The 15172-nt window shown below is 40.6% G+C and overlaps 1 protein-coding gene across 1 annotated transcript; it reads left to right on the top strand.

Annotated features, from left to right (window-relative positions):
- The first annotated feature begins 9930 nt into the window (after positions 1–9930).
- LOC131236609 (pentatricopeptide repeat-containing protein At3g24000, mitochondrial-like) lies at positions 9931–11961 on the top strand. The gene has a single exon (XM_058233899.1). The coding sequence runs from the start codon at positions 10263–10265 to the stop codon at positions 11781–11783; it is 1521 nt and encodes a 506-aa protein (XP_058089882.1). The 5' UTR covers positions 9931–10262; the 3' UTR covers positions 11784–11961.
- The last annotated feature ends 3211 nt before the right edge of the window (positions 11962–15172 follow it).

The raw sequence follows: 15172 nt of genomic DNA, 5'->3' as shown, positions 1-15172 counted from the left end.
ATCGCGAGAGTCATACCATACAAATTGACATGTCATGAAATCAGGCACATCAGCCTTTTGGATTATCCTCAGTCATGAAACAAACCAGCGGATGGAACAAGTTTACTAGAGTTTTATCCCATTCGATCCCTGTAGCTTATGTCTTAGTTGTTCTTGTTCATGTGGGGCGGAGTGCTTTTGTCGTTCGTTTCTTATTTCCACGCATTTCGCCCCTTTATGGAAAACATTTTGTCTCTTAGGCCATTAAAGAAATGAAGGGACCTTAATATATAACTTATCCATGAATTCAAAGCCAATAGTTATTAGTTAATGGGTTCGAGTCCTTACCTCTGGTAGACTCGAGGGAGTTTCAACACGAGGTCTTGGGTTCGCAATAGCGTACGGAGGTGCGTGTGTAATAATAATAATAGTTACTTAATAGTTAATGGGTTCCGGTCCTTACCTCGGGTGGTAGACTCTCGGAGTTTCAACACTTGGTCAAGGGTTCAAGTATTCATAGGTGGTGAAAGCCCACCATGGCATGGCGTGTGTGGGGGTGTGTGTGCATGTGTAAAAAAAAAAAAAACACTGAGGTCTTGGGTTTGAGATCCATAGGTCGTGATATCCCACTACGGCATGCGTGGGTGCGTTTGTAAGAAAAAAAAGTCAATAGTTAATGGCTCCACTTTGACCATATGATATGTTGCAGATCAGGCACAAATATAGGTAGGGGTGTACACTAAATCGAACCGGCTCGAACGCGGCTTGGCTCTGTCCTCAAGCTCGGGCGAATTCCAATCGAGTTTGAGCCAAAATCGAGCATCTCCGGCATTTTCACAAACACATGGTGTGCACTTTCAATTTCTTACTATAAGTAAAATAAGTTTACAAGTATTTCATCAAATAATTTATAAGCAACATCGAAATCAAGAAAAAAATGATATTTGTTTCATATACACACCTTCCTTTGCCACTAGCCAACACTTGGTTGAGTCATTTCATCAAACACTTGATGAGCAACATCAATATCAAAGTAACCAAGTTACCGGACTAGTTCGATTCGAGTTGGGGTACGATCCGAGTCGAGTCGAGCTTGAACTTGGTTCGAAATTTTTTTGATCTCAAAAATGAGCTCGACTCGGCTCGAACTCAACGTCGAACTAAGTCAAATCAAACTTTTTTGAGTTGAGTTGAGCGAGCTAACCGAGCTAACTCGGTTCGTGTACACCCCTAAATATAGGTTAAGGATGGGCCCACCTAAAATCTTGCACAAAAAGCATGCTCAAAGGATACAAAGGATATTTAAGTAAAACTACAGCTTCCCTACTATTTCATGTGGATATGTACAAGTATTTGCGTTTTAGAGACTAAAATTGAGGGGGTTGCGAATTTTATGTGGGGTCAATTGTGATGAATATGGCTTATCTATGTTGTACATCCATTCTATTAGCTAATTTTACATTGTTAAACTAAAAATGAGGTAGATCTAAAGCTCAAGTTGATCGCACCACAAAAACATTGGAAATTGAATGCCTATCCTAAAAAACTTCTTGTTGCCTCGAGTTTTAGATCAAGTTGAGATTTGTGCTTTCCCATTATCAATGTCCATGTGACCTTGCAAAAAAGGTTAGATAATAGATAAATATTATGAACCCTAGGAAGAAAAACTTTTTAACTATGTAAGTTTTACAACTACTGTATATAGTGGTGTTGGCAACCTAAGTTCTAAAGATTTGACTAATTTTTAGGCTCATGCACTAAAATGTTAGGTTAAAATTGCATGGATATGTCGCATACATTGTAGTGGAGCCCACAAATATAAGTTGATCTTTTTCAGACAGATTTTTTACTTTCCTAAAATCAATAATGACATATTTACCATATATTTAATTATTTAAAAAAAAAAAAACACACAATCCGGCGGAACCTATTGCGATATCCTGCTGAGCCGCTGACAACCATTCTCTACCTTAGTTTCTCCGCTCATTATGGCATATGAGTCATCAAAAAAAAAAAAAACCTTAAGTGAGTCACACCACAAGAAATAATAGGTAACGTACGCCTTATGAATAAGTTGGATGGTATGTAAACGTTAGAACGAGCCTTAACAGCATTTCGAAGGTGGGATACGGTCCCCCTCTTTCTCATGCCGTATCCATCCTGAGTCTTAGATATGCCTCGATTTTTGTTATTATACTTAATACAAGCCGGAGAAGATGACGTACGGAGTGGATGTTTAGGCTACAGAGTTTTACGCTGAATGGGCACTCACCAATGTAAGATGGACGTTGTGGTTGGCTCATGGGCAAATGATGGAATCGGTAGAGTTAAAAAGTAAAATAAGATTATTTCAATTTAAGATTATACTAATATAAATAAGATTATATTTGTTATAGGGAAAATAGGCCGACCAATAATTAAAGGTCAGGTCAGACCCTTGCACGCCTCCCTAAGTTGGACACCACGGCGGATTTGTTCTCATACTCAAAACTCGAGTTAAGAGTAAGATTGAGCTCGGCATCTCGTCACCAGATCGAGACATCTGCTAACCTACCCAAGTACCTGAAAGACCACTACCTTTGTCAGTTCCAAGATCTCCAGAGTTCTTCAGGGACATCCGGCCCCACTGCTTGACTAAGGAGAGAGGTTGGCATAGCGTAGATCGGCAAAACCTAGGTCGGCACGACCCAGTTCCTCACTACATTCCAGGTTAGGTCGGCCAAGACCAGCTCGGCTTCTTATTGCGCGTCTCCAACGATCTCAAATAATCAAATCGGGCTTAAGAGAAATCCGTCTGGAGTCTTCTCTAAGGATCTCAAAGGATATATGCGATACACTCGGACCTAATTCGAGATCTGAATCCACTTCCAATACGTATCTATTAAACAGAGAAATTCCATTTACGCCACCGCCTCTCCTAAAAGATATAAATAAAATACCTCTAATAGTGAAAGGTACACACAATCTCTAACCCTAAACTTTTCACACTCAACTGGTTCCAGATTCCTAACTCAGCCATTAGAAGGTCCCCAGCACAAGCCAAGGTTTTGTGCAGGTCCGCGAGCCTAAGGAGGGCTAGCTAAATTTCTGCATTGACAATATTAATATACTATAAAGGACATTTAAAGTTGTCTAAACTGGTGTGTACTGGCATGCTAGGTAATGAAACTGTTGAATCACCTACTGCGTCCTTGCCCAGACACTCTCAAGCCAAGAGCAGGCAGTTCAGTGGGCAGGCCCACCATGATGTATTTATTTATCCACACCGTTCATCCCTTTTCTTAGATTATTTTAAGGTAAGTGCACAAAAATGAGGTTGATCTAACACTGAGGTGGACCGCACCGAATAATAAGCTTGGGTTACATTAAATGCAAGAATCATATGTGGTGTGATCACTTGGGCATTTGGATCTGGCTCATATTTGTACTGACACCTTACAATGACCTGAGAAAAGAGATGGATGGCATGGATAAATAGATGCATCATGGTGGGCCCGCCTACAGAACTGCCGTTCGTCAGGCAGGTAGGATGCAATCCCCGTCCGGCAGATCCAAATCTCAAGTGGGCCGTACAGTAGGGATTGAATTGTCACCACTAAAAACTTATTTTGAATCAAGTTGCTATTTGTGTTTTCCCCTCCGTGTGACCTAATCAACATGTTGGATGGCAAACAAGCATTACAGTCGGCCCTAAGAAGTTTTTAACGGTGGAAGTTCAATCATCACTGTTTCCCGTGGTGTGGTCCACCTCAGAAATGGATCTGCAACTTTTTTGGGACCTTGTCTAAAAATATCTGGCAAAACAGATGGACTGCGTTGATATATAACACATACATCAAGGTGAGCCCCACCATCAGAGCCTCACCCCCTCAGCTGTTACCCTTGCCTCACCTAATCCACGCGGGTGCACCGTACTCTATCTAAAGAGGTTTGCAAGTGTACATCCCCGCCTATTCCAAACCACACATTAGGACCTTGGCCTTGGAACCTGCGTTATCTTCTAATGATCCAAACCGTTTATTATACAAGTCTCACTTTATACGATGGGATATTACAAATAAAAGCTCTCTGTGGAAATAATTTAACCCTTTTGATAACTTGGCTCTTTTGCTTTGAATATGAACGCTCACCATACCTGTTTACCTAACCATTTGTATGTTCAATGGTTTAAATATTCGATTGGAAAATTTTTGTTTTATTTTATTTTTTAAGAAGGCATCCCCATCAAGTGCCATTTCTCAGAGTCGTGGCAATACACGATTGCTACTCATGTTATTATGTTAGTTTTGCACCATTTAAAAAATGATGGTTACCCTTTCAACCATACGCATGGAACAGTTGTACAAAAATCCATTTTATTCGTATAGTTGATCCAGTTCCATTGACATTGAGCCTATTAAATCAATCATTAGGATAATCGAGCCATTGGGACACATGCGGAGAGGATTCATTCTTTTAATGATTTCTTTTTTGGTTTTCAACTGAAACTACTTTATTTCACCATAGATAATCTGATTTATGTAATATGAGAGTAGAAGGAACTTAATTATATTGAATGAAAATGAAATAGAAAATTATAATAATATCCCTTTGTGATTTAGCGTGCATGGTGTCGATAATGATTTTTTAGATGTAAATCTTCATTGGTCTAATGACCTGGGTGTGAACAAAGAGAATTATATTACTGAAAAGAATAGAAAAATGTCTTCCTTGCTAAACAAAGAGAACAACTTTAGGTGTAAATGAGAGAGAATTACACTACTCCTAATCTACGTTGGTTCAATATAGTAGCATAAATGGATGGAATTACACTGCTCCTATGCTAAATTCATTCGAGCATAGCAGCATATATGGGTTGTCTTATGCTATGCTAAGATAAATGATAAACAACATTACATTTTAAATTTAATTTGATTTGTGTTGGGGTGATGGGAGCTATAGCTCTTCGATTGTCCCTCTATTTATTATTTTAAGATGGTTCCATGGAGATAGATATCTAGAGCCACTTCTCATTTATGTTGATGTGGAGATAACTATTTGGGCCCAAAAATACTTGTTGCCTATTAGGCAATTACACCACGCATGCTAGTTGTTCGCGGTATATTGGTCATTAGTTGAATGCACGTTTTACTCCATTACATGAACAAGATATTCTCATGCTGCCACGTATTGATAATAGTTATCATATTTTTTATACAAATCTAAATAATATGCCTTAAAATTAGACAAATTTAAAGTAGTTATTACTTTGTTCCTCAAATATTGTAGGGCCCGTTTGATTTTTTAAAGTAAACTTGTATTGTAAATAAGTAATAATTATTTTCACGTGTAATTACAGCATTGTTTTCGAGCATTGATTTGACTCTTACTTTTCTCTACACTAAAATGGAGGATGATGCCAAATATTTGTGGGCCCACCGTGATGTATGTAGATTATCCACACCTGGGCACATGGCCCACTAACGATGATCGGCACCATCCAAACATTGTTCATGTAGATCAGCACCGTCCAAATATTGTCCAGCACCGTCCAAACATTGTCCATATCAATCAACGATTAAAAATCATTGGTTAGTCACTCAAACATGATCTTGTGCTTGCGGTCCATCGAGACTTGGAATTTCATCACTTTTAGACAAAACATATATTTTAGCGGGCTTATCACAACCATAGTGTCAAAAATTATATATCTCACTAATTGGGGATATTAAAGGTGATTTAGTAATTAAATTCAAACCCCCGTGAATATATCATGTATAGGTATTTTTGAATTAAAGTTGATTCACCCTCTAAGGTAACACACCCAGAGGATTGCCAATCTATGCCTTAAAATTAGACAAATTTAAAGTAGTTATTACTTTGTTCCTCAAATATTGTAGGGCCCGTTTGATTTTTTAAAGTAAACTTGTATTGTAAATAAGTAATAATTATTTTCACGTGTAATTACAGCATTGTTTTCGAGCATTGATTTGACTCTTACTTTTCTCTACTCTAAAATGGAGGATGATGCCAAATATTTGTGGGCCCACCGTGATGTATGTAGATTATCCACACCGTCCATCCGTTATGCCAACTAAATTTAGGGCATGAGCTAAAAAATAAGTCAGATTTAAAGTTCAAGTGGACCACATTACAGGAAAAAGGAAATCGAACACCCACTGTTAAAAACTTCTTAGGCCCACTGTTTACTTTGGTGTAGGCCACTTCAATGTTGTATCCGTCTCATTTTTCAGCTCATGCCTCAAAATGTCATGGTAAAGCAGATGGACAATACGGATATGTCATATACATCATGATGGGGCCCACAAATTTAAATTAATTCTTTTGGACCGTTTCCCAAACAGAAGTACATGCTAATTTCCAAAAGGGGTGAAATTATAACAAGTATTTAAAAGGCATTTACAATGAATTTGAAAAATCAAACAGACCCTTAGCCATTGAGGTCATGCATGACACCATGCTGTATTATTGAACTCATCATTTAATGTGATTGTATTTTAGTCAAGACTCAACTTTGTCCAAGAGGCCACCATAGCAGTTAGTTGCCTTTGCCACGTGAATAAGATAAGTGATACTTATGTCATTTCTATAGCCAGTTCAACCTATTCGTTTTGGACTACTCGTAACTTTATAAAGTAATTGAATTTTTTTTCTTTTTGTTTCTCAATGGGACTTCACTGTTATGCAGCGTCATCTAAATTGTTGAACCAACTGCTTCAAATTTGGACAGCTTAATATTTTACATGTAATTATCAATCTCATAGCTATTAAAGAAGATTTGTTCAAATACACCCTTGCCTTGGTCGGGACTTTAGCCTTCGAATCTAGTTCATATTTCATGATCAAAGTCATTTATATGGAGAGTCTCACTATATATGTGGAAAATTTTCAATTAGATTGTTCCAACCCTTTGATAATTCAACCGCCATTATAACTGTTCCAGAAGAAAATGGTTGAAATATCTGAGCTGGGAGCTTTTCAGGAATCCCTCCTTAAGGGAAGTCCTACCAGATGATCGGTTTGGTTCGTCAGGAAAAACCAAATCCAAAGGTACGGCCTATCTTATTGCAGTGTGTCCGGATGTATGGGAGGTAACCACCTGTGAAGATGCTCTTGTTTTGTAGTAAAGAAGCACAATTTGATACTTTGGACTGCTGTACATCAATGCCACTTCCTACCGAGTATGTCACTGTCAAATGATGCTATAAAATTACAGGAGAATCTAGCCCATGAGGAGAAACTACCCCCTTCTAGACGGGCGCGGATTTGGTGGTGTTGCCCACACATCCCAGCCATGATGGGGTGATGGGTTGGGCAGTATAGGGCCCACCGTGATGCATGTGTTTTATATCCAAACCACTCATCTGTTTTTCCAGCTCATTTTAGGGCATGAACCCAAAAATAAAGCAGGTCCCAAGCCCAAGTGGACCGTAACATAGGAAACTGGGTACACTACTAATTGAAGCTATGTCAGCTCCACCATGATGTGTGTGTTTTATCCACATTATCCATTCATTTTTCTTATTGATTTTAAGGTATTATTCAAAAAGAGAGACCTGAAGCTCAAGTAGACCAAACCACGAGAAATAATGGAAATTGGATGCTTGCCATATAGAAGTTAAAACTTCTCGCGCAACCCAAAAGTTTTGGATTAAGCTCACTTTTTATGTTCTATAAGACTTCTAAACACATTGGATGCAAATAAATATTACAGTGGACCCTAAGAAGGTTTTAAAAATGGGCATCACTATCTCCACTTTTCCTGTCATATGGTCTACTTAAGCTTTGGATCTACTTTATTTTTAGGCTCATACGGGCATGGATAAAATATATTTATCATTGTATGGCCCACAGGGCTCATTGCTAAAGGGGTCATTATTGAATCCGAGTCCATAGTGCCATATAAAAGTTAAAACTTCTTGTGAAATAGAGAAGTTTTGGATCAAGCTCACTTTTTATGTTATATATGACTTTGCAAATAGGTTGGATGGCAAATAAATATCGCGGTTGGCCCCAGGAAGGTTTTAACGATGGGCATTGCTATCTCCACCGTTTTGCTGTGATGTGGTCTACTTAAGCTCTTGATCTACCTTATTTTTGGGCTCATACTCTAAATGAGCTTGCAGCATGAATGGATAGCATGGATAAAATATATTCATCATCGTATGGCCCACAGGGCTCAGTGCTAAAAGGGTCACTATTGAATCTAAGTCCGATGGTGACAATATCAGTTGAAATCTTCTTAGGGCCCACTGTGATTTTATTTGCCATGCTGATAAGGACGTGTAGACCGCGACTTTTGTCACGGAATTTTTGGGAGATTTTCAAGTTTTCATGTTTTTGAGATATTTTTGGAAAATTTTCTTTACAAATTAAAATATTTAAAAATATAAATTACAAACTAATCAATAAATTTTTTTTAAAATATATATATATATATATACTTAAATAAGAAGCTCATTAAGGGTTCGGGTTTTCATTAATATCCCGTTAAGAACCCGTTTCTTTAAATTGTACGGATATTTTCAAAATCTGGTGATGTCATGGCAATATTATCAATCCGAATATTGGTGCAGCGAACTCTTCAACGTACTCATGTGTATGTATTGTTGTCATGGACGTCGATGAGAAAATCCTATCACTTTGTTGATCGATGGCTAGGATAGTTTGATCTAATTCGTTTTGGACCATTTGTCATTCACTGGGGACATTTTCCTCCAGATGAACATTCCTGGATAACAAGTGACCACGTCAGCTTCTGGAGAGCCCCAGAAAGATGGATGACGAATGAAATATGCTTTATGGATACAAGTCCAACGCCAAATCCCAAATGTTATTTTCATGTATTACATCTCTTCATTTTTCTTTTTTGTCTTCTTCTGTTTAGTGGGCCGACTCTCGTCGGTGGTTCTTTTATTAATGGGAGTTTTTGTAGGGACCACTCTGCTGGATCATGAAGGGTTCATCGCCTGTGTACTGACATGTTTAAGTTTGGGTTCTGGATCCAAGCCAAGTACGTGGTTTGGCCAGTGACCGGATATAACACCAGCCAGCTAGCCGTGTCAAAGCTATTTGGGCGCTGTTGATGCAGACATCCCGTGTTAAAGCTATGTGGGTGTTGTTGATGCATAAATCCGGTTAGCCCTCTCTGGATTGATGGACCAAGAAACATAAGGAAAACCCTAGCTCATGCAGAAGACTCCCCCAATGCCTAAGTCATGTATGAAATCCGAGTCTAATTGAGTATTGAGAGTTTAGGGCTAAAGATTGCGCACACTTTTTATCATTGGAGATTTCTTATTTATAGATGAGGAGAGGCAGTAGCGTAGAGGGCATCTCCCTATTTTAGTAGGCAGGAATTATAATAGGATTTAAACTCATTATCTTTCTGATTCTTAGCTAGAATTTAGGGTAAAGTCGTGTTGGAGTTGGTTTCTTGAATCTTCAGCTGAGATCGCGGAAAGACCAGATATAGGTCAGGTTGGATTTCATGGAGGGCGAGTTTAGCCGACATGAGGTAATCCGACCTAATTCACTCAATCGAGGTCAGGTTGCGTTCGTCAGAGGTGAGTCTTGCCGGCCTGAGGTAAATAGCTTGTTTCTTTCAATTGCGGTTGATCAATAATTATCTTGACCTTGTGCTAAGTGATTGAGCTCGGTACTTGGTTGAGGAGATGAGGGTTGGATCGCTGGGTTAGGCCTACTGTTGTTTGAAGTGCTTGCCTAGCTTGTGAATAGTAGGGCACAGTCCATTTTTACCATAACAAGTGCCATCATAATGTATGTGTTTTATCCACGCTGTTCATGTATTTTTCCAGCCTCGCCCAAAACTAAGGCATATCCAAATCTCAGGTGGACTACACCACAGGAAAACAGTGTTGAATGTACACTATTAAAAACTTTCTAAGCCCAAAGTAATGTTTATTTTCTGTCCATCCGATAAGGTCACACGTACTTTGAGGAAGGGAAAGCATAAATGCCAGCTTGATCAAAACTTCCGTGGCCCGAAATGTACTTTACATGTTGGAGGAACTGCGACATGCGTACTGCGAAGGGTCATTACTCTCTTTACTTCCACCTTATGTAGTAAAATGACAGTCATTAATCATTTATTACAACACGTTCTAGTGACAAGGCCCACCAACACCGAAGATCAACTCGTGTGGTCCGCTCATCATCTCAGTCGTGCAAAACACAATCATCAAATATGCAGGAGGAGTAAAAATCAAAGATGGTCGATTAAGCAATAAATCAAACACACAAGCACATACGAATGGAGGAGCATGGGCGAGCTGTACGCCGCGTTGAGCCGATGCATAAACCCCAGCTTCGCAGCATTAGCAAAGGCCACTCACTCCCAACTCCTCAAGCTCGGAAACTTCTCCAACCTCCATCTCGCCACCCGCATGCTCGCTGCGTACTCCAAATGCGGCATTTCTGAAGATGCCTGCGAACTGTTCGACGAAATTACCACCACATTATCATCACTAGACATCGTCTCCTGGAACGCAATCATATCGGGCTGCGTTAAAAACGGAAGGGATGAGGTCGCCTTCCAATATTTCAAACGCTTGCAATCCGACTACAGGAGATTAGGCGCTGATTCTTACACTCTGTCGAGCCTCCTTTCTTCTACGCATTGCTTGGAGAAGGCGATAACCAGCGGCGAACAGCTTCATGGGTATGCTCTCAAGACTGGAATTCTCTCCAGCGTCTCTGTCGGAAACGCGCTGATCACGTTCTACGCCGCGTGGTACCGGCTTCCGGACGCCAGGATGGTTTTTGAATCAATGCCACTGCGGGACGTCGTGTCATGGACTGCATTGATCTCAGGATACGCACGGCGATGTGGCCATGAAGAAGAGTCCTTGAGGCTGTTTGTTCTCATGATGAGCGGCCAGGAAGGCCCAAGACCCAATCAATTCACCTTTGCTTCAGTCTTCGGTGCGTGCGGGGGCCTTGCTTGCCTCTCACAAGGAGACGCATTGATCTCGACGGTGCTTAAGATGGGTCTCCTCTCAGACGTCCATGTCCAGAATTCACTGATTGGTTTCTACTCGGAATGCGGGTGTTTGGATGTTGCTAGAGATGTTTTCGATGCCATAATTGAACCCGACATCATCTCATGGAATTCTCTTCTGAAGGGATACTCAAATCAAGGGAGAGGCGAAGAGGCCCTCCGAATCCTTGATGAGATGATCGAGGTGGGTGCCATGCCAAACTCTGTTACCTTCATCTCAGTCCTGTCTGCATGTAGTCATTCCGGAATGACATCCCAAGGGCTTGAATTGTTCCGAAGAATGGAACAAGATCATGGGATCAACCCCGGAACTGAGCACGTCTCCTGCATTGTCAATCTCTTGGGTCGTGCTGGTAGGCTTCACCAGGCAGTAGAGTTTATTCGGGGGTTCGCTTTCGAGCTTGGTCCTTCCACATGGAGGACATTGCTTGGAGCTTGTTGGGTACACGGCAATGCAGAGGAGCTTGCAGAGTGGGCTGCGGCACAGCTACTTCGGATAGAGCCCCGTGATGCTGAAGCTCATGTGGTGCTCTCTAACATCTATGCATCAAGCGGGAGATGGGATATGGTAAGGAATCTTAGGCGCTCAATGAAGGAGAAAGGAGTGGAGAAGGAACCCGGATCGAGCTGGATCGAGGTGGGGAACATGGTCCATTCATTCATGTCCTCAGATTCAGTCCATCCCCAGATGGATGAAATTGAGATGAGGTTGATGGAGCTCACTAACAACATCAAGGATCAAATGCATTATGGTAATTCTTTTTTGTTATTCATGGAACTGTAAAGGTATCAAAGAAACAGTGACAATCAAAGCGATCCAAGATTATGAATATGCATTTGGTTCTTGTCACAATCCAAGAAGACCCGAAATTCTCATATCAAAAACTACAAAACAACGAATGTGCATGTGGTCCTCAACATTTTCTCAAATTTCCTAATGGAGAGAAGTATAGCATCAGCCAGTCTCTTGGATTGAGAAGAGGTGGACGTTCTAACTGTTATACGCCACAGTGGAAAGCTTTGAAGCTGCAATATCTCATTTTCTTTTTTCAACAGGCTCAGTGCAGTCTCCCGATCATTGGAAGCTTTGTTATTATTTTTTTTTTTTTAACATAAAACAATAAAACACATCAGACCATAAAAGACTATGGGCATTTTTACAGACTGTCCTGTTTGCAAAACTTGAAATTTTAAGGTCTGACTTGTGGTGATCTGCTTAGCATCCTGGAGTACTAGTTTATGAAGGGACTTGTTGCCCGGTTGACATTCGATGAGCCTGTAGAAAATAGAAATTTAGATACTGCAGATTCAAAGCTTGCTGCTGCATGTATAACACTTAGAACTTCTACCGTCTTTCAATCCAAGAGGGGCCGATGCTCTACCACTCCTTATTAGAAAATTCGGGAAAACATAGAGGTCTGAATGTGCATCCATCATTCTACATTTTTATGTATGGGAGTTACACATCAAGGGCCAAAGCTGCAATATCTCGATTTCTACAGGCTCATTGAACCGTAGGAGCACAGCAAGTCCATATACTGCTGTTAAACCGCTCCATAACAATTTCAGGCCTCGAAAATTTCAAGATTTGCAAACAAGACATGGATGCTGAGCCTGGATGCACAACTGAATAGAATTTCAAATATTCACTTCAAGCAAGAGGAAAATTGACAAAATTGCAGTGATTCTTCCATGCTTTGACAGTGTAGAAGTTGGTCTGAAAGTGCAGTTACCTTACTTCCAAGTCTTACTTAAATGCAAACTAATTGCAATTTAGAGTCTAGCCTGTAATTTCATCTTGGTTATTTCCACATTACTGAACTAACCATTGCAATTTAATTTGATGGTGCATCCAAACAAGTAATTTTCGTTAAAACACTATCATCTCGCATTTCAACTCCTGAAAGCAAACCTCGATCTCCAACTTAAGCTTCAACCCACTTAATAATTTTACTTTCCTATTCCCTTTGCTGTCAGCCGCATGGATCACTGGCCAAAGATCAAGCCCAAAATGTTGCCGTGAGGCCATCCAAAACAATATCCATTCAATCCACAATCTTTTGTAACTCCACAAACTCTATAGACTTCTAGATCAACCTCATTCTGTTTGGTTGAGTAGGAAGGTGTCCTAGAAGATCACATTTCCACAGGGAAAGTGTAAAGAAAAGGGAGATGGAGCTGTAGTATGTAGTTGTTTTCTAACTAATTTGGCTACTGAATTTTTGCAGTGAAATAGATTTGCAATGCAAATACTACAATTCATTTTCCTATTGATCTGAGAATGTAACTTCCTATATTTTGTTGGGAGAAATTCTAGCTTCTCCACCATACTTGTGAAGCATGTCAGAACCATTAACTTGGTAGACACCAAAATTCATAGTAATGCGAAGATCCAACCATCCAATCCATAATGTTTTCATCCATTGAATGCAGATGGTTGCTGCTCATTATCTTTCTTCATAGCCGTCCATTTTTCAGGTTATCGATGCATCGAATGAGCTATAACCTCATGTTGGGGCCCACCAGATCATCAACTTTATTTTCCCTGTCAATGGGCGGGCTGGCTCATCAAGGTTCCAGTCCAACCAGCTCAGCTGCTGTGGGCTGTGCTTGCTTTCAAAATTTATCACTCAGCACCTGTTTTTGGGGCTTGGAAAAGACCTAAACAATGCGGCCCACCTGAATATAAGGTTTGGATCTTGCACACATCTCCCATATTGTGTGTGGAGTTGGCAAGCCTACATAGAAACAAATGAAGGTAGATTATATGAATGTCCATGGTGCATATGGTCCTCAGTCTATGTACCTGTTGCTGTGATTCAGTGATCTAGACTGCTGATCGGCCTATCATGGACGAAGGATGCCTTTGGGCGGCAATGGGTTCGTTCTGGGTCAGTCCCAGCCTGATCTATTCACTAATAGCCACCATAATCCAGGTGTGAGTGCGAACTGTGACCGAAGATGAGATAGTCTAGCCCAACCCATGAGCAGATTCCTAGAGCCCAAGGCTGGCCCAACCAGACCCACTTGTGAAAAGTTGTATTTGGAGGCAGAAACCTAGGGGTGTTTGGCACACAGTATTAGATGGGGTTAGGTGGGATAGAATTGCATTTGGTCCTGTGCAATTCCATCTAGCATTGGGAGAGGATGGGAAAGGTCAGGATTAGGTGAGATGGAATTGCATTTAGCCCCATGGAATTGCATTTGGTCCCGTGTGGGATTTTAGTGGATTTCGAAATCCGCTACACATGTGGGCCCCACATTGATGCATGCGTTTATTCATGCTGTCCATCCATATATACTATTTACAAGTGACATTCTGGTTACATATGTATACAAGTGAATGATATCCGTTGTGAAATTGGTCCGTTGATTACAATTCCATGGTCCACCAAACAGGATTTTGCTTAATCCAATGCTATACCGTAGCAAAAATTTTATCCCAAACATGGGATTGGATGACTACAATACCATGGTATTTCCAGGCATGCAATCATTATGCAATAATAATGTTAATTTCATCTAATACAATCCAATACCATTCAACTCCACGGACCAAACATGCCCTGAAATCTTCGGCGGGGTTCCACACATTTCTACCAATCGTATTGCTTAGTCCATGATAATAAAATACTATGTACCACATTATCCGCATGTTCTCATAAGGTTGGATCCTTACTCTTGCTCCGGTGGTAGACTCTTAGGGCCTGTTTGGCTGGGCAGATCCCATGGTATTAGGAGGGATGGGATCAAATTTAAGGTAATGATGGTGGTGTCAGTGGACTGCTGGGAATCCCTTGGGATGGACCAATCCCGGGACGGAAATGGTGGGTCTGTTTGGGTCGTCCGTGGGATGTGGGCCATATCCCATGGAATGTACGCATAAGGCCTGTTTGGTTAGCCGTGGGATTGCAGCAATCCCTCCCAAATTTACAGCTCCATCTGTTTGGCCAGGCAAATCCCATCCCAGGATTTTGACACTACAAGAAAACGTGTCTTTGCTGATGGAATTTTTACCGGCGGCCATCTATAACTGACGGTGATGATGAGAATCACCGTCAACCGTCCAAAAAAGCCCCTGATTTTGGCACGTGGCCCCCCGTAAATTATAGCTATTAAAAAAAGAAAAGAGCAGAAAGGGTTTTTCATTTCCCTCTCTATGTTTCCTCTTTT

The sequence above is a fragment of the Magnolia sinica genome, chromosome 2, assembly GCF_029962835.1.
Source record: "Magnolia sinica isolate HGM2019 chromosome 2, MsV1, whole genome shotgun sequence".
NCBI lineage: Eukaryota > Viridiplantae > Streptophyta > Magnoliopsida > Magnoliales > Magnoliaceae > Magnolia > Magnolia sinica.
This window is presented reverse-complemented; position numbering and strand designations above follow the sequence as displayed.